We start from the raw sequence: 20,014 nt of genomic DNA on the forward strand, positions 1-20,014 counted from the left end.
TGTGTCAATCAGAAAATTGTATGTTCATTTCAGTGTACCATGGCTTGATTAATCAAGGGGCCACCTGCTATTTGAACAGCGTGCTTCAAGTTCTCTTCATGACCAAGGACTTCAGAGAGGCTCTGGACAGGTTCCCATACCTTATTGTTTATTACCTTGAAAATACCTCCTCAGCAGCATATTCATTTTAACAACAGCAATACTGTCCATGTTACCATAAAATGTAAGGAAACTGAGAAAATACATTTTCTTTGCAGACAAAACGAGGGAGATTTTGATGCTGTGCTGAAAACACTATTTAATAAATTGAGAAGTTGCAAGGTTGGCACGCAATGTATATCATCAAAACTGGGAATTGAAAATGGTAATGTGAATAATAAAAAAGTTTTGTGATCAGATTAATAGCATTAATATTTGAATATGCGTATAATTAAGACTTTCATATTATATACCAAGTTTTTATTAATGACACAACGAAAAAAGCATTTGCAATTGAGACATAATGGCTGATCTCACAATTTATCTCTAACCAATTTAGGTCTAAATTATCTACTGTACAGTTTTAAACTCATGTGTCCCACGTGTTGATGTAAAGCAGCTGCTGTTGTTTTGGCCACCAGTGTCTGAGCAAAGGGATGCTGCGGAGTATTTTGAGAAGATACTAACTTTGGTCAATCCAGAGGTGTCAAAGGTACTGTAAAAACATTTCCTACAGGTACATTTGAAGTGAAAATAATACAAAATGGACCCAATCACGCGGTCTTGAATTTGTTGTATTTTGTGATGTAGATCTTCCAAGGAGGGCTGAGCCATGAAACGACATGCTCAGCGGGCCATACAACCCAGAATGAAGGTCACTTTTGGAGTCTACCTCTGTCACTGGAAAAGCCTTGCACCAACAGTGTGGTAAGATAAACATGTTATACCTAGTAGGGAACATTAGTCTCATGAGGGCCAAGATACAAATCAAATAAAAATAAATTGAAAACGTTTTTGTTTGATTTTCAGATGGGTGGCTATGCAAGTTTTTTCGCGAAGACTGATGTCAATGAAGAAAATAAGATTTATTGTGAGAAATGTGATGACAAAGTAGATGCTACCATTGTAAGTTATGATTTAAGATGTTCTTTATCACTCTGATTGTTGTAATGCATTTTTGTTGTTCTAAATTACTTTTATCCGGTGGTGTTTGTGTAGGAATGCAAAATGAAACTTTACCCAGAGAGTTTGACTCTGCTACTCAAAAGATTTGAGTTTGACTACAACCGAATGTCATATGTCAAAAACCATTGTTATGTGGACATAGACTCCAAATTACAGACAGCGGTATTTACAATATTTTTTACAATAAATTATAACTAAATACTAAATACAACAGTATGCATATCAAATTAATGTGTCCGCCCTATTATTTTTATACAATATGTTTATAATTTGATCATGTCAAACAGGATCCTACATATGAACTATATGCAGTAGTGGACCATTTTGGAAGTCTGAGTAGTGGGCACTACACTGCTACCATCAAGTCCTTTGAGAATCAGACTTGGTATACGTTTGACGATGCACGAGTCGATCAGGTAAGGAGAATCATGTACAGTATTATATTTTTTCCGTCATTAGTGCTGAATGTGTTATACAATACAACCATAAATGCAAAGTACGCTTCAATACTAATATCATCAAAACTAAAAACTAAATACAATTAAAAACTTTTACATTACAGGCTATTGAACCCCTTCCAGAACGGTATGTTGTTTTTGCGTAACATCATTTGGGTGGTTGAAACTTTGTTTTCTGTGACAACTTACAATGCCTACAGTAACTGTACCTGTCTTTGATCATTATAGTTTTAGCTCCAGGAGTGCCTACCTGCTCATGTATAAGAAAGGTAAGGTGGCAATAGCTTTAAAAATATATATATTTTTTAATGCTATTATTGATGCTATTGATTTTTCCTTCTTTACTTAGACGGGAAGGTGACAATCAAAAGAAAGAGAGAACAGGATGAAGATGAAGAAAAACGAAAAAAAGAAAGACAAGAGTTTGAAGGAAACACAGGAAAGGAAGGAGATAAAGAAATGGAAAGACATGGCAGCAGAGAGAAGGAAAATGGAGCCGATTGTAATCTTCTAGCAGGAGGAGAGGCAGGTGATGGAAAGAGAAAAAAGGAGGAAGGAGTTCCTGCTATTAAAGGAGGACAGGAGGCAGGTGATGGAGAGAGAGAAAATGAGGAAGGAGGTCCTACTATTGAAGGAGGACAGGAGGCAGGTGATGGAGAGAGAGAAAATGAGGAAGGAGGTCCTACTATTGAAGGAGGACAGGAGGCAGGTGATGGAGAGAGAGAAAGAGATAACATAAGTGGAGAGCCAGGCAAAGAAAATGTGGTGGGTGATGCTGGGAGAGAAGAAGTAGGGTCCATACATGATAAAGAGCAGGAGAAAACAAAAAAATGTGAAGAAAGGAGATTAGAAGAGACAGATGAAGGAAAAAGAGGAAAGAACAATGAAACAGAGGGTGGGGATCAGGAACCAGATAGACAGGTTGGTGAGGGAGGAGGAGGAAAGGATGTAGATGTTAGTAATGTAGATGAAAGTTTGGCACAAGTACAGGATGGAGAGAGAGACATAGAAAGAGAGGTAGGTGATAGAGATGGAGAATTTGACGAAAAGACAGGAGATGATGGAGATGTTGATAATGTAGAAGAAAAAGGAGAGCGAGAAAGAGCAGTAAACGACATAGAGGTAGAAAATATAACAGAGGCTGAAAAGCAAAACAAAGACAATGGTTTAGATGATGGAGAAGTGGAAGGACGTGTGTGCAACAGAGAGAATGAAAATGAATATGATAGTAAAATTCAAGTAGGAGGCAGAGAGGTAGGTGAGGGAGAGACAGAAAAAGTAGTTTGTACTATTGAAGAAGGACGAGGGGAGGCAGGTGATGGAAAGAGAGTAAGAGATGAAAATGTGTTAGGTGAGAGAAAGAGAGAAGAAGTAGGATCCGTACATTATAAAGAGCCAGAGAAAAAAAACATATGTGAAGAAAAGGGGGAAGAAGAGACAGATGAAGGGGGTGAGGTAGGCAATAGGAAAAGGGAAAATAAGATGGATGGTGGGATGGATAGAAACTTACATTTTGCAGGGAAAGAAAATGATGTAAGTGTGATTGATGTAAAAGAAAGAGGCGGGGAGGTAGGTAATGGAGAGAGAGAGAAAATTACTGGGGATGGAGATAAAGAGATGGGTGGAGAAGTAGGTGATGGAAAGGCCGGAAAGGATGAAGATGTCAACAGGATAGATGATGGGGATCAGGAAATACATGAAGACGTAGAAAATGTCAGAGGAAATTATGTAGTTGTGGTAGCAGATGTTGAAGAAAGAGGAGGAGAAATTGGTGATGGAAAGAGAAAGAAAGAAAAAGAGATCTTGTTTCATGTCATGAAACAAGATACCAAGCCAGCTGAGGTGAGACAGAATGATCAGGATGATGATAAAGCACAAGAGCAAAAAGGTGGAAAAACTCAAACTTTGTGTGATAAAGAGAGAGGAAAGGATCATCATTGGCATCATCACGATGCCAAGGCAGCTCAGGACAGTGTTATGCCAGATGGAGAAAACTCCAGTGAGAATGTTGAGGTGAGTGACATAACAGGGCAGGGAAGAGAAAAGACGAGAGGGACTCATGGGATGAAAGAGAAGAAGAGCAGCTCTGGTTGTTCTTTCTTGAATTGTTTCAGACCCAGGGGAAAACGTAAATATGGAGAAAAATCCAGTAAGAAGGGTCAGCTGGGACGAGATTCTGAACAGAGGTCACTAAAAAGAAACGCAGAGAGTAGATAATAGGACAGGAAACAGAAATGCCCATTGGACTGTCTCTTGCTTGCTCTAAAAAAAAAATCCCTGATTTCCGAGACATGGCATAGAATTTGCGGGCGTCAGGGAGGATAAGAATGCTTTCAAGAGTAAACACTTTCAACTGTTTGTAATGTTGTGTTCAGTCACTATTTGTAAAAAAAAACTGTCTTAGATGGTGAGTCACTGCAACAAAGATGCAGTGACTGGAAGTTGTAGGTCTTCCATCTTTGTTTAAAATATAAATAAAAGATGTCCACGCTGTTTGGTTCTGTGTATTATTTATTTTTTAATAATACAAGGAGCAGGGAGGGAGTCAAGAAGCAGAACAACAACAGACTGCAGTGTGGCAGTTCCAGTCTGACCAGAACACCACTCCTGTGATGACTGTGACATAACACAAGATTTTCCTTGCAGGTGCTTGTTCCACTGTTCCTTCTTTCCCTTCTATCTTTATAACTTCATGACTTCACAGTCCATTCAACTCGTGATAGGAAAAAGATAGAAACAGAAGTGTATTTGCGAACTAACTAACACCAAAACACAAAGCATTGTAGCCTAAACAGTAGGCTACACAATGGTGTTCACTGTGCAGTGGTACATTATCTAATGACCATTCATAGATGTTATCGTATCCTACAGAAATTATTTTCTTTGTTCCTGCAGATTCCAGGTTACCAGGGTTTAGGGTTCTGTCCTGAAGGGAGGTTGTGTCAGTATTCTGACCACATCCTGGTCGCTACAGCTGACCCCTCCTCAGAACGGGTGTCCAATGGCAGGTCAGTCTCAATATGAACTTTTAAGTCCTGTCAATCACTGTAATGTTAAATTAAGGATCATGACTGACAAAGTACAGTCAACAAATTACTGTCAGCAAAGAATGAGGAACTGTTTGGTCAAAGATGTTTACCTGGAAACCCAGGCAAGGGTGTAATCATGTAGAATTTCATAATAAGTGCACAAGGAAATTCTCCAAATGCATGTGCTTAATGATGTATTTTACGCCTTTCGACAGATATTTCTACACCTTACATTGATTAAATATTGTATTTCCTCTTTCCTCCAGTCATTGTATAATTGACCAGAACTTGACCCCTGACCTCAGTGTGACCCCTGTCCATCCCTCTGCTGTTCCTGGGGTCAGAGGTACAGAGTCTACAGTGTCTGTGGTCCTGGGGGTCAGAGGTACAGAGCCTTCAGTGTCCGTGGTTCTGGGGGTCAGAGGTACAGAGCCTACAGTGTCCGTGGTTCTGGGGGTCAGAGGTACAGAGCCTACAGTGTCTGTGGTCCTGGGGGTCAGAGGTACAGAGCCTTCAGTGTCTGTGGTTCTGGGGGTCACAGCTGCACTCTCCCTCCTGGCTGCTGTCATGGCCGCCTACAGGAAGTACCGCTCCTCCAGAGTCAGAGTCCACGCTGCCCTACAGGCCCCCAGTGCAGTGCAGTTGCATTCAGCCCAGAGTCTGCTGATGGGCACTGGGAGGACATTCTGAAAGGTTATAATGTGGTTGGACTGCTTGTATTTGTGTGTGTTGAAGATCTACTTTTTGTGGCTTCTTTCATAGTATAAAGTATTCTTAATGTTTGATATTGTTTTTACCATAACTGCCACTAGCAATAATATGAGATACTGAGGCAAGGTGAGAGATTATTGTTGGTTGCAGCCTGTATACAGCCTTGGTCTGCTCCAAGTTTATTAGTTTGAAGCACAAGCCTATGAGCAACGTTTTGACTCAAGGCTAAAAATTACACCCAAAGTTATGTGAATGGCGTTCCACAAATGTAAAACGGGTTCCGCAAATTAGAAACACGGTCTGCCAATATTAAACCGTTTCTACAAATGTAAATGGCGTTCCACAAATGTATCTATCAGCCACACAAGGTAATTCACTAGGCTATAGGCGTATGTGTACACGTACCATGGTTTTCCTCTGTTGCCATTCAGTAGGCCCTGCATTCAAATGATGGAACCGTCTCACTGAGACTAAATAGGCCACTGCGTCTTGTATATGTAGTTTTGTTAATGTGCCCCTTTCAAAGGCAAACGTTCAATAATATTGAACATTTATTCATAACCATGGACATGGAAATAGGTTTGACTTTGGCTAAGTGGATGTATCTAAGGGATGTATCTGCCTCTAGCATTAGCGAGCAACATACATAGAATATGAGACAGAGCAAATAGATTAATAATTCACCCTGGTGGATAGTACATACAGACACGTGTTCATTTGGGGATGTACTTGTACACGTTTTGCAGTTCAGAGCCACCGTAATAACGTACTTACATTGTCCACGTTAGGTGCCCGTAGTTACAATTTCAACATGGCAGCGATCAGAAGTGGGGTGACTCCAGTTTGCCTGACGAGATGTTTGTTTCAACGGACGAATTTATCTAACCGAGTTAAGCATACATTTCCAGAAGGATGGAATCAGGTTAGTTTTGATCATGACTCGGTGCTGTCCGATTAAGGTGTTTTCTGGTTTCGTTGACAATAAACAGAGGGGTTTTCACTGACGCGTAGGCTACCATGGTGTGCATGCTTTGACTTTGACACAGCTTGTGTGTGTCCTATTACTCATTGAAGCCAGCAACAAGCTACGTAATTGAGCTAAAGCAAGAACCTGACACCCGTTGACATGATTGACGTTTAAAAATGTGTCTCATAAGTCTTAGTATACGTTATGCTAGTTTTCTCGGTAGCTAGTTAAAATGGTAGAACTTCCTGTAGATCTGAGCTGTTGCAGCTAGCATGCTAACTTAGCATGATGTTTTAGCCGGGAGTCAGGATACTATGTGTTTTGCATGGTGGCCACGAATGCCTTATGTCTGTGGTTTATTAAAGTGAACTATCTCTCACTGACCAGTCGTATTCTCTTCCTTCTGTAGAGGTTTATACAGAGTTCCCACCTACACATAGACTGCAGGAGTCCAGCCACCAGAGCCGTCCTTGGTCGGCGACACCATGGGAGGTTCTTATTGGTCAGCGCTGTGTCAGTCAGGCACAACAGCTCACAGGTGAAACAGCCATTTTTGTTACCTTATTGTGACATAAGTGTTAGCTTATGCCTCCGAAGCATTTCTGTTCCATCCTTGCATACTATTTCTGGGATGTTTAGAAATAGTATGCAAAATATAGATCAAGATCTCTTGTCAACCTTTACAGACCCCAATTGCACCGGTTCCCCCGTCAACTCCAGTTGTGGAAGCATCCATTCCTGTTTCCAGCCCTGTCATCGCAGACCCCACCCCTGTAATCGCACAGCCGATCTCTGAGTCGCTGATGGAGGCTGCTCCGACAGCCCTGGACGTGCTCCAGGGGCCCGGAGCTGAAGTCAGCCTGGCGGAGCTGGGTCTGGGGTGCGCCACTCCTGTGGGTCTGGTCCAGAACATGCTGGAGTTCTTCCACGTGGACTTGGGGGTTCCCTGGTGGGGTGCCATCGTAATAGGTAAACACTGATTGTTGCTATGCTACACCCCCACCAAAACTGAGCTTGGTTCAGATGGGTGCTACTTTATCCTACTCGTGTCACTTTGTATGAGCTTTTCAAGGCTTTCTGCTGAGCACTGCTGTCGAGGAATCATAATGCACTGCTAATTGTTGATTTTGACCTTGTTTATCTTACCCCAGGCACTGTGCTAGCTCGAATGTTGGTGTTCCCAGTGATCGTGAAAGGCCAGAGGGAGGCGGCAAAGCTCAACAACGTCATGCCAGAGATGACCAAACTCACCAGTAAGATGAATGAAGCCAAACAGAGCGGAAACAAGTTTGACTGTAAGTCCTCCCTCCTCCTTCTTCGTCTCTCATTATCTCAAACTTTCTGCCCTTGCTCTCTGTATATTTACCTGAAACGTACTAACTTCTATTCGTGCCTTACGGGAATGCAGTGTCATGCATCATCTTTCCCTCTGTCTAGTTGCCAAGGCGTACGCTGACCTCACAATGTTCCAGAAGAAGCATGACGTCAACCCCCTCCGTGGCTTCCTGGTCCCTCTGGCACAGGTTAGTGTCGAGTACTTCTCCTCTCTCACAAGACCCAGCGTCGCACAAGTCATGTTTGTATGACAGGCTGCAGCTCAACACTGTCCATGTCTACCAACTCTTATTCTAGTTAGTACGTATAGAGGAACACTAGGTTCTCTTCATGACAATGAATATAATCTCTCTCTCTCTCTCTCTCTCTCTCTCTCTCTCTCTCAGACACCAGTCTTCATCTCCTTCTTCATCGCTCTGCGCAAGATGTCCTACCACCCGGTGCCCAGCATGCAGACAGGAGGGCTGTTCTGGTTCACTGACCTGACTGCAGCTGACCCCTACTTCATCCTCCCTTTAGCCGTCACAGGCACCATGTTCTTCATACTGGAGGTGAGGGAGCATGGAAGCCGATGATGCATACTGGAGCATTTTAATGCTGCGTGTCAAAATGTCAGATATTGATTAGGATCTGTCAAGTGGTTTAGATCTCCCACTCAAATGACCCGTTCTTCCACCTGTTTCAGTTGGGGGCAGAGTCTGGTATAGACAACCCCAACATGCGAGCCATGAAGACTGTGTTCAGGATCATGCCCTTCATCATCCTGCCGCTCACCATCAACTTCCCCACGGTCAGCCTCTCTCGCCCCTTCCTCTCTCGCCCCTTCCTCTCTCGCCCCTTCCTCTCTCTCCCCTTCTCCTCTCTCCCCTTCCCCTCTCTCGCCCCTTCCTCTCTCGCCCCTTCTCTCTCCCCCATTCCCTCTATCCCCTTCCTCTCTCTCCCCGTCTCTCCCCTTCCTCTCTCTCCCCTTCCTCTCTCTCTTCTACGCCTCCCTTTTCTTGTCACAACATTAGTAAGTATTAGCGTAATTGCGCCCTCTGCTGTAAGACAGTGGTATCTTATATTCTGCTTCCTGTCTCTCCCCCCAGGCGGTGTTCACCTACTGGCTGACCTCCAACTGCTTCTCCCTGGGCCAAGTGGCTCTGCTCAAACACCCTCTTGTCAGGCAGAAGTTGCGGATCCCAGAGAAGATCATCCACCCCCCATCCTCCATGCCCCCCCAAGACGGCCTCTTTGACGGCATCAAGAAAGGTGGGTGTGGTCAGAGTGTGGAATATACAATGTGGGTAAAAAAATTGGGGGGGGGGGGGGGTCAAATTCTTCTCCAGGGCATAAAGTAATATTTACAATTACAGGTAAGAACGATATATAAATGTATCGACCCCCCCAACCTGTTGTATTTACCTCTTTTGGGGGGGGGGGGGGTCCAAGTCTGTAATTCACACCCTGGGTGTAGTCAGGACTCATTAAACAGAAGGCACTCATCCCATTGTACCTTATCTATTCACTGTCTCTGACACGGACATGTTCATTCTCCTCTGACTCTCTTTCTTTTTTTCTTTTTTTTTTTTTTTTCTTTTTTTTACACATCGCTGTCATCCCTCTCTTTCTCCCAGGCTGGAAGAACGCTCAGCTGGTCCACCAGCTGGAGGAGAGAGAAAAGAGGATCAAGAACCACCTGCAACTGGCCGCCAAAGGTCAGTCGCACCCTGGGCCTTCTCATCGTTCTGCTTCTTTCATATTTTTTTGATATGTTTCTCTCTCCTCCTTAACTCTTGTTACCTCATGCAGTTATGTGTTGTTCATTGTGTTTCCTCCGCTCTCCCGTCTATCCAGGTCCTTTAAGGCAGACGTTCAACCATAACCCCCTCCAGCAGGTGGCGCCACCCAGACCAGCAGGAGCAGCACAGGCCAAGACTGCCGCCCAGCCAACCAGCGGCAAGAAGAGGCCATGGGAAGAGACCATTGGATAAAGGAGAATGTGTGAGAGCTTGGAAGGCCCAATGAAATGTGTGTATATATTTATTGATGGGTAAGTCTGTGAAATGGTTGGTTGGAAGAACAGAGTGGGGTCTTGAGTGTATTATTCAAATTAAAGAGCACATGTCTGTAGCTTCATACCGTGGTGTGTTAATTGGGGGGGGGGGGGTCAGATGGCTGAGCAGTTATGGAATCGGACTATCAATCAGAAGGTTGCCGGTTTGATTCCCGGCCAGGCGATTTACGTTGTGTCCTTGGGAAAGGCATTTCACCCTACTTGCCTCGGGGGAATGTCCCTGTACTTACTGTAAGTGGCTCTGGATTTGAGCGTCTGCTAAATGACAATGTAAATGAAAAGAGCAATTCTCAGTATCCATGAGTGATTTATTATAAATACATTTAAAAAGTCTTCACTTTGCCATTTGTGAGGTCAATTAACATCCACCTCTGGTTTGGGGATGTAGAAAAAAGAAAAAAAAGAATACTAAAAAAAGCCTTTCACAAAGATCGTTACTTTGGCAGCAATACTAATATTACAGGTCAAACAAATACCCTTAACATGAGAGGTATGTGCCATGAGTGTCTTTACCCTTGGTGCTTCTGGTCTTTCACGATAGGAGATACTAAAGACATTTTCTCTGGTCATCAGTGCTTACAGTTTCAAAGATGTTCTCCATTCCTCAGTAAAGATCATTTATCCTACGTAATTACTTGCCCTTCAAAAATACTTGAGAATTACTCTTTAACTTCACAAATTTCGATTACGAACTGAACAATCAATTGAGAGATCTACCTCATTGTTCGGTTAAAACGACATATATCTCATATAGAGGAATGGTTAATTTATTCTTGTGGAATGTAAAGAATATTCTGTGATGTCTGCTTTTGTGTCATCTTGGCCCTGGCAGGATTCCATTGTCTATTCAGTACATGATCATGTCCATGATTGGTTAGCCAGGGCTTGGTCCAGTGAAGGATTTCTCTTGCTGACATGAGCACCCTGTTCTTGGCCACTCAGTGGAAGAATCTGGCCACCTGGGTGTGGTTGAGCCTCTGGGTTTGTGCGTCTTCAGTCAGTGAGATGTTAGTTTGAGGGTCTCTAATCTGCCTTGTCATCGGTGTCCATCTCAGTCAGAACAGAGTAACACACCTTCTGAATCAGCAGACCGAAGGAGGCTGAAGGAGAAAGAGATTGGGGGACAAAAGAAAATTTACCTGAAAGACTCAAAAATACATCTACCTTATAGTTTAGAGAATAACACAAACCTTTTCACTAAACGTTGCACGATGTGAAACAACGTTACTAGTAATGTTATTATATTCACATCAGAGTTGAATGTGAATGGAATTCTCACCAATATTCTTGCGAATCCACATGGGCCTTTTGTGGGCGGGAGTGTAGACACACAGGAAATAGACGGGCACCCCTGATAGGGCGATGCCGATGCCAATCAGGGAGTTGACAGTGTCACTGTAGAGCGGGACCACCACCAGGAAGACGGTGAGGAGACAGAAGATGATGGGGAAGAACAGACTGAGCTGAGAGAGGGAGAGAGATAGATAGAGGAGAATCATGTTAACACAAATGTGTATGAAAATGTGAGGAATGTTAACATTGCTATATTATATTTTCACAAGGTAAGTTCTCCACTGTTTTGGTGGGAATTGATCATTGGACTGACATTCAAATGAACATATAGATATATAATTAAAATATATATATCTTTTTTTTACCTTGAGTGGTCTCACTCTGTCAGGCTGTTTCCAGCGCAGGTAAAGTTGGCCCAGAATGGACAAGCCCACAAAGAACCAGTAGCTGAAGCTGTAGTAGTTAATGAGTCTGAAAATGTCCTCCACACACAGGTAGACCAGGGCCATGGCACCCTGCACAGCAGCAACACACAGCCAATCAGTGAACAGGCCTACAGTAGCATTGATGACAGCACCACATTCAGTTTGTTTACCCTCACAGGGAACAGAACTCGTGAGGCAGACAGAATTATGAGCTAGATAGACGTTGAAGCAGTTAATGGGTTAGAAGGATGGAATGCTAAAGCAGACAGAATTCTGAGACAGACTAAATTGTGACGAGCTAGGCAGACAATGAGAGGAATGGGATTCTAAGGCAAACAATCGGAAAACACATTTGACAATTTGGAACCAGACAGAATTCTATAGAGGTGTTTGCATACTGCCCCAACATACATCAACATCCCAACATTCATCAGAATGGCAGTTGTATTTGGAATGTTTGCAGAATAAGGTGAGTGCAGAGGTAAGTGCACACTATCCCAACAATGAACAGCTGTGTAAGCACATAGCTAACTGGTATAACTACCTAACCAGCCACAGAAAACAGCATGTGTTCAGAAACCAGGCAACATTGCACAGCTATAGCCAGACAGCTAGATATTCATCCAGACATATGATAGTATTGGTTGTTGTACATTGGGCCAGTGAGCACCATAAGAAAGACTAAAGTTGTTTGGAAAGGATCAACAAGACAGTAAAACAAGGCTCAGAAGAGTGAGAAGACAGAAAAAGAAGATGGCTGACTGACGTTGAAGAGGAGGGCTGGGATGGGTGTGTAGCGGGTGACGTGGATCATGCACAGGTAGTCGGGCAGGTGACCCTCTCTGGAGCCCACGAAGAACAGCCTGGAGGAACACACACTCGTGTCACACACCACGGGAACACACACTCACTGGAGTAGCCACACACACACACATCTCTACTCTGACGTCTGGTATCTACAGAAAAGCATGGTGAGGTGGTAAACAGGTGTAATGAAATGACGATGCTGATGACCAAAACACAGAAACAGGTATGTTCAGGAACAGGTGTGTTAAGGAACAGGTGTGTTCAGGAACAGGTGTGTTCAGGAGCAGGTGGAACAGGTGTGTTCAGGAACAGGTGTGTTCAGGAACAGGTGTGTTCAGGTCCCCTCTCACCTGGAGGCGGCCAGGATGGAGGCGTTGAGTCCTCCGAAGCAGGAGAGAGCCACAGCCAGCGGGATCGTCCAGTTCATCACTCCGAACACCTGGTCCGCGAATGTCTATGGAGGGTAAAACCAAAAAGGGTTGTGTATTTCCAAGCCTAGTAGCACCAATATCAAGGTAAATTACGGTTACATAGTTAATTGTAAGTCATGGTTAGAAACCAGAAAGTGAACCGAGTAAACAAACTATATAGAAAGTATTGATATTATATAAGGTGACTCACCACAGCCACAGCATCGCTGTCTAAAATGGCTTGCATGGGCAAGATAGCGTAGTAAGCCACGTTGGTCAGGATGTATATCACAGTTACGATGGGCATGGAGATTGCAATGGCCATGGGCAGGTTCCTGCAGTTCACACAAACAAACACCAGAGGGAGTTAGAGACGGGTTTTTAAGTCTGGGGAAGAGGGGGTAGGGGAAGGTAAAGGTAAGGCTGAAGGCAATGATCTGGCTCAGATTCAGGGTTAGTTCATTATGACTGAGCGGGTCACCAGTTAACCCCCCTGGGCAAGGGTGGGGAAGGAGGGAGGGGTGGAGGTGGGGAGGAGTAGAGGAGTGGAGGTGGGGAACAGTGAGGGATGTTTGTCACATAATCTGCCTGAGAACCCTGGGAGTAGCTTGTGATCCAATCACATGTCTTGGTCCATTTGATCAGCGTCTGGCTGTGTGAATCAGAGCGAAGGCTCAGATAAATACCAGGAGGAGCCTTAGCCCCCCTCCCTCTCACCCTACCCTCCTCCCTCCCAGCTTCCCTCCTCCCCTCTACCTGATACAAACCTGTCCTAAAACAACACTACTTTCAATCTGTCTTTCTGCCCTGTAACATCTGGGTCTTATCTTTTTTCAAACCCTAAACTTAACCACAATAAAGACAGTTTCCTCCACCCCACTCACCCTTACCCCCCTATCCCCCTCACCCCCCTCAACCCCTCCATTCCCCTCACCTCCCTCCCCTCTCACCCCCCCATCCCCCTCACCTCCCTAACCCCTCACCCCCCCCATCCCCCTCACCTCCCTAACCCCTCACCCCCCATCCCCCTCACCTCCCTAACCCCTCACCCCCCCATCCCCCTCACCTCCCTAACCCCTCACCCCCCCCATCCCCCTCACCTCCCTAACCCCTCACCCCCCCATCCCCCTCACCTCCCTAACCCCTCACCCCCCCATCCCCCTCACCTCCCTAACCCCTCACCCCCCCCATCCCCCTCACCTCCCTAACCCCTCACCCCCCCCATCCCCCTCACCTCCCTAACCCCTCACCCCCCCATCCCCCTCACCTCCCTAACCCCTCACCCCCCCCATCCCCCTCACCTCCCTAACCCCTCACCCCCCCATCCCCCTCACCTCCCTAACCCCTCACCCCCCCCATCCCCCTCACCTCCCTAACCCCTCACCCCCCCCATACCCCTCACCTCTCAGGGTTCTTGATCTCCTCTGTGACGAAGTTGAGGGTATCCCAGCCAGAATAGGAGAACAGTGCAGAGTACAAAGCCAGAGCGATGTTCCCAGGGTCTGTGGACGAGCCCTCAAACAGACCCTCAAAGTTCTTGGTATGACCTGAGAGAGTCGAGCCATACAGATCGCAGTCATTCTCATATCCAATTCAATGAATCTGTGCTTGTGCGTCAGGGAAAAGAGGTGTGTATGGGCGAGTGAGAGAAAGAGAGAGAGAAAGAGAGAGAGAGAAAGAGAGAGGGAGAGGGAGAGAGAGGCAGGGAGAGAGAGAGAGAGAGAGAGAGAGAGAGAGAGAGAGAGAAAGAGAGAGAGAGAGAGAGAGAGAGAGAGAGAGTTTAAAGTGTGCGTATGAGGGCTTAACAGTGCGTCAGTACCTTGTCCTATCTTGACCAGGCCTGTGATGATGACAGCGATGAGGGCTATGACTTTGGCGTAGGTGAAGAAGTCTTGGACTCTGGTCCCCCACTTCACATAGGCACAATTCACAAAGGTCAGCAAACCTGCGAGGTAGGTACAAAGAGTATAACACACTGTGATATGGACGCCCACACGAGAAGACACGTTCATGCTCACATGCACTGCTAGACATACAAATATCCCTGCGTGTGTGTTTGTGTGTCCAAGTCTGCCAAGCTTGAGGAAATGGGGCTGCTGACTCCAACAGACCTGCCTGTTTTTCAGATCAAAAAAGCTGAGAGCAGCACATCAGAGAGAGACATGACAACACACACACACACACACACACACAGAGACATGACCACACACACACACACACACAATGAGACATGACTACACACACACACACAGAGACATGACCACACACACACACACAGAGACATGACCACACACACACACACACACACAGAGACATGACCATACACACACACACACACACACACACACACAGAAACATGACCATACACACACACACACACACAGAGACATGACCATGTACACACACACACACACAGAGACATGACCATACACACACACAGACAAGGCCACACGCACTCAGAGACAGAGAGAGTCAGAAGTCTGGGGTAGGGCGCAGCGCAGTGAGAGAGAACACAGAACCATGTTCTCAAGGTTTAGCATGGTCAGGCTTGTGAGTACTTGACACTCTAACTTCTACTACAGAGATAACCATACGCCACATACTTTATTGACCTACTGACTGACTGACTGGCTCACTGATCTGCCCAACACTACATAGATATTGTATGTTACTTGAGAAAACATGTTTTTCAGCTTCCTCCCTATCCTTATCTCTCCCTAGGCCTTTATCTTTGTTTGTTCCTTCCAAGATCATAAACCTGAAGCATGGATTGGCTGTGGTCTGAATCGTCACAATCATCCTATTCCGAGGCTCTCATGCAGTTCGATACAGCCTAAACTGTAATCTTATCATCTGCATTTAGATACTGAGGAGATGTGCCTTTGGCCATAGAAAAAAACATTTCTGGTACTTGAAGGGGCGAACCGGAAGTGATTCAATTTCCCAAATGTCTTTCACATCTACAAAATGCCTGATCGTTTTCTTTCCGTTATAAAACTGTGGGAAAGTGTTTTGTCTTGAAAGCAGCATTGGCCCGTGGTCAAGTCCCAAGTTCACATGAACATCTCAACCTCACTTCTTACACATCAGTGACACATCAGCCTCCCCCAGCCCACAAACACAACCCCCATCTCCACCTCCTCCCTGTATGACAGGAACGATCATAACACCATCAATAATAGTCTCATCTCCACAGGCTGTTAGCTCAAATATAACATATGGTCCTACCCAGACAGACAACAGTGACCTGTGGACTGGAAGGAGGAGAGGGGGGCGGGAGCCCAGATGTACCAAGGCGTGGCATGTTGACAGTGGAAGGCTAGAAGGGTGGGAGGTTTGAGATCAGGTTCTGGTGGTCCAGTGGACGTAGATGTGGTCCAGATGTGATGTGAGACTGGTGTGTGTGTGTGTGTGAGTGTGTGTGTGTGCGCGCGCATGTGTGTGAGTGGCAGCACCATGCTGAGCCAGTCATTTGCCATTAGCCCACAGGTCAGAGTCTCTTTCTCTCACTGCTGGAATAGCTTCACAGCTATCAGCACATTCATATCCTTCAAAGCTTAACTTATCTGTGTGTGTGTGTCTGTGTAGGAGTTGATGGGTGGATGCATGCCAGATAATTTATTACTACAGCAGTCAGTGAGGTTTGGGAACTTGGATGTGAAGCCACATCTCAGTAAGACTGGGTTCTGTTTGTCAGAGTTTCTGTCAAGTGTCTGTCCCAAAGTTTTGTCTCAACATTCTGTCTCAGAATTCTGTCTGTCTCAGTGTTCTATCTGTTCCAGAGTTCTGTCTGTCCCAGAGTTTTGTCTGTTCTTATCTCAAAATTCTATTAATTAGTCCACTGTTCTGAGAGTTCCGTCCATTTATTATACTGAACTGAGTGATCACAGAAGAGATAAGCTCTCAATGTAGATCCCTCCCTGACTCACTCTTAGTCTAGATATTATCTCCTTATCCTTGGCATGGACACTGATAACACCGAACTGTTTTTTGAGAAGTTGAGTAAAATGATCTTTTCCCTTATTCTGTGTATTTTACACAGGAAGCGCGTGAGGCCTGTCATAGTTCTCCCCCTCTGTTCCTCTTTCACCCTGTGTGTGTTCACAGTTCTCCTGCCACGACGCTCCCCCGGTCCTCTAGTGAGCTCCTGGTTATTTCTGTTCTCCCTTTTTTCACAAAGACAGACACATTCTCCCATTTACCACAGTCCAGAACTCCCCCATCAACCTTTCTCTCTCTAACCCACACACACACACACACACACACACACACAGTCTACTTACAGATACAGGCTGCAGCCAGCAGACGATTGGCTACATAGGGAGCTATGCAGGTGGGGAAGATGGGCTGCACCATGTAGTTTGAGAACGTGATGGCTATAACCGCCTGGCTGGTTGGTTCTATGATGAGCAGCGACGTCCACAGCCTGATGAAGGCCATGAAGCCTCCGAAGGCCTCCAGGATGTAGGCGTAGCTGGCCCCAGACTTGGTGATGGTGGTGCCCAGCTCGGCGTAGCACAGGGCCCCGAACACGGAGAAGATGCCCCCGATGGTCCACACTACCAGCGACAGCCCGTAGGAGGCGCTGTAGATCAGCACTCCTTTGGGGGAGACGAAGATGCCCGAGCCGATCATGTTGCCCACGATGAGGCAGACGCCGTTCAGGAGCGAGATCTCCTTCTTCAGCTTCATGGATTCGTTGGAGCCTGCTGATTTGAGAGAGGTGCCACCATTGCTCGCCTCGCAGAGCGAGTCTTGTCTGGGGGCGGGGCTGTAGGTAGCCATTGTTTTGGATTGGAGGTGGCTCAGAGGGGAAGAGGTGATGGGATCAGCGATCAGGCGGCAGAGCAGTCAGTCAGTGAGAGGGGAGAGGTTTATTGCTTGAGGCAAAAATGAAACTTTTTTTTCTTCCCCCAACTATGGTCCCACAGGTGACATCTGTGGAAAACATAAAACGAATTAGACAGTGTGCGGGCGTTGCCATGGGCAACCATTGATCCCAGATGTGGGTACACATTTATGAAACGTTTGTGAGAACAACACGGAAGCCGCCTCAGGGCGCCGGCATGTTCACCCAGGCAATAGTGGCCACACATGCACACGCCCACACACCCGCAGCTTGGTATTGGTTTTTACAGATGGCAATTTAAGAGCCATTAGAGTACAGAGTAAAGGGGCTTTTAAGGTTGAGTGTATTGACAGAGAGGCAGACCGAAAAAAAAAGTACAAAGTGACAAATGTGCCTGAAAAAATTGCAGTGTTCATTACCAGTTTCAACTTCCACCACGATAGTTTAGTCTAAACAACTAACTGACACAAAAGTATACACACAGATACTCTTTACGACGTGTCAGCATGATGATCCAGTCACATGTTTTCCAAAGTTCATCACCCTCAGCATGAAAGTCTAATGACTAGAGTCTAATGAGGAGAGACGCACGTGGCCCGGGCTGATTAGGAAGACTGGGCTTATGAGCTACATTCTCAGACACACATACGCCTCATGCCTATAACATACATTCTCCGCGAGACACACACACACACACATGCATTGTGTCAAAACATGTCAGACACACACACATCATCCATCCAAACACACATGATCTGAAACAGACAGACACACACCTCTACGTTAGTGAATGGCAAACACGTTCTTTCGATCCCTCAGTCCCTCCTACCGCAGCAGCTTGGTCTTGGGTTCGACAGACCAGAAGGCGGACAGAGAAACCCACTCACGCAGACCACTGTGTGAGTGGCGGAAAGAGACCGAGAAGTTCAGAGTGCTCACCCAGCGATATGCAAGTTCAAAAGGAAGACTGATTTCACAGTATTGGACTGCAGATAGCCCTGGCATGTGACTACAAGGAGAGCTGGAGACAGAGGGAGGGAGGGAGGCTCCTCAAGGACCAGAGTGCAAGGTCCACAAGGCACAGATAAACTCTCCCAAGAGGCTTCAATATGTCCACTCAAGGTTATACACATGACAGTTTGTCAGTCTCTTTCTCCGTCTTACTGTTGCAAGTTAGTGGCAGGCAGCCTCTGAAATCAGCCTTAGGTGTTGCACCGACAACTAATGTGAGCCTCTCACTGGTTAATCTTTACAGTAGAACTGATAAACGAGTGTATTGATGAACATGCCCAGCGAGCCAGGAATGCCATGAGGTTAATAAATGAACTAATGATTTTTAGGGGAATAAGTGTTAAACATCATCATAGGGCTTACCAGATAACACCCTTTGACCACTGTAGAGGCAACATCTGGTCGCTCCAATAGTCTGCTTTTATTGGCTACATTGTGGTTATTACCTTCTCCAGATGCGCGTGCAGGTGAACTTGATACCTAGCGAGGAGTCTTATTTTGGTCTTCCTGTTCGCTCTCGATTCAGTGTCCAGAGATCTATAAAACCTTGATCTCAAGTGCGGACATCCATTCAAACTTCATAGATTTTCAAACGACTTCCACAATACCTTCCGTCTGTCCTTGCGCACGCTTCTCTCTCCACTTTCACTATATCAGTCACGCGTCCACCGATCGCAGGCCCGGCTTTAACCGATGACCGTCTGTCTGGTCTGAAGGTGCTCCATTTGATCAGCTGATGAACTTCTGCTTTCTGACGCGGCTTCCAAGGGGACAAGAGAGGAGGTGAGGAAGTGGGAGTGGTTTCAATTGATGACTTGCTACGACGCTTTTGAGTAGGTGTAATTAATTGGGTTTCTGTTGAACTGATTAATCCATATCATCAACGTTAAATGGGGCCACGTAGAGTCTTCGGTGATTAACACGGTGCTTCGTATGACAACAATAGCTGACAAAGTTGGACAAGCTTATAGGTCATATGTTCCAATGACTGTAAACATAACTGCAGCAACTACAAATCGTTTAAATTGTATTTAAAATCGCGAGTTTCCGTTCACTTGTTGGTATTTGCATACATAGGCTATATTATGATCATAATTAATCTGACATTTTAATTCCCGATACAAGACTGAACTAGTCTTTGCAAAAGAAGTATGTGCATTAGACCCAGCAAATAATTAAAAGTACAAATTAACCATTATTTCGAAACGGTGGGAGGGAGTCAGAATGTCAGTCAAGTTTGATGTGTTTATCTTAGAAATAGCCTAGTATATGGCCTACAGCCCCCTCTGGTGGGAAAAGGTAACCGTTCCTTCAGTGGAATCATTTAGTGTTCGATGACTTCGAATGGAATCTGGTGTTTGTTTTTTTTGCTTATTGTCTTTAAAAAGTCAACTTCGACTTGCTGGAAAAAAAAAAGTAAAACATCAATTAAGATAATCAGTCATGGAATGTTTGTTTGTTACTTTGATCTAGACAGTTAACACTTATCTATGATGATT

At 45.3% G+C, this 20,014-nt stretch overlaps 3 protein-coding genes and 1 long non-coding RNA gene across 4 annotated transcripts; 3 read left to right on the top strand and 1 right to left on the bottom strand.

Moving 5' to 3' along the window:
• Nucleotides 1-20: 20 nt before the first annotated feature.
• LOC146221997 (ubiquitin carboxyl-terminal hydrolase 50-like) lies at nucleotides 21-1,677 on the top strand. The gene is made up of 8 exons (XM_084692113.1): nucleotides 21-173; nucleotides 322-364; nucleotides 621-691; nucleotides 790-906; nucleotides 1,009-1,104; nucleotides 1,198-1,326; nucleotides 1,452-1,594; nucleotides 1,662-1,677. The coding sequence occupies exons 1-8, from the start codon at nucleotides 21-23 to the stop codon at nucleotides 1,675-1,677; spliced, it is 768 nt and encodes a 255-aa protein (XP_084548239.1).
• Nucleotides 1,678-1,723: 46 nt separating this feature from the next.
• Nucleotides 1,724-2,490, top strand: LOC146221998 (uncharacterized). The gene is made up of 3 exons (XR_014746677.1): nucleotides 1,724-1,749; nucleotides 1,851-1,891; nucleotides 1,972-2,490. It is a non-coding gene; the product is annotated as an uncharacterized LOC146221998 (long non-coding RNA).
• Nucleotides 2,491-6,141: 3,651 nt separating this feature from the next.
• On the top strand, nucleotides 6,142-9,782 carry oxa1l (OXA1L mitochondrial inner membrane protein). The gene is made up of 10 exons (XM_084691313.1): nucleotides 6,142-6,284; nucleotides 6,739-6,867; nucleotides 7,016-7,298; nucleotides 7,481-7,624; nucleotides 7,767-7,852; nucleotides 8,051-8,215; nucleotides 8,350-8,454; nucleotides 8,753-8,915; nucleotides 9,281-9,361; nucleotides 9,501-9,782. The coding sequence occupies exons 1-10, from the start codon at nucleotides 6,174-6,176 to the stop codon at nucleotides 9,635-9,637; spliced, it is 1,404 nt and encodes a 467-aa protein (XP_084547439.1). The 5' UTR covers nucleotides 6,142-6,173; the 3' UTR covers nucleotides 9,638-9,782.
• A 232-nt stretch (nucleotides 9,783-10,014) lies between these two features.
• slc7a7 (solute carrier family 7 member 7) lies at nucleotides 10,015-19,181 on the bottom strand. The gene is made up of 10 exons (XM_084691312.1): nucleotides 18,879-19,181; nucleotides 16,939-17,593; nucleotides 14,475-14,600; nucleotides 14,058-14,202; nucleotides 12,867-12,990; nucleotides 12,596-12,699; nucleotides 12,205-12,301; nucleotides 11,379-11,528; nucleotides 11,000-11,183; nucleotides 10,015-10,820 (listed from the first exon to the last, which is right to left on the bottom strand). The coding sequence occupies exons 2-10, from the start codon at nucleotides 17,438-17,440 to the stop codon at nucleotides 10,744-10,746; spliced, it is 1,509 nt and encodes a 502-aa protein (XP_084547438.1). The 5' UTR covers nucleotides 17,441-17,593; nucleotides 18,879-19,181; the 3' UTR covers nucleotides 10,015-10,743.
• Nucleotides 19,182-20,014: the final 833 nt, after the last annotated feature.

This window comes from Hypomesus nipponensis, chromosome 25 (assembly GCF_054491055.1).
Source record: "Hypomesus nipponensis isolate SF chromosome 25, ASM5449105v1, whole genome shotgun sequence".
Lineage (NCBI taxonomy): Eukaryota > Metazoa > Chordata > Actinopteri > Osmeriformes > Osmeridae > Hypomesus > Hypomesus nipponensis.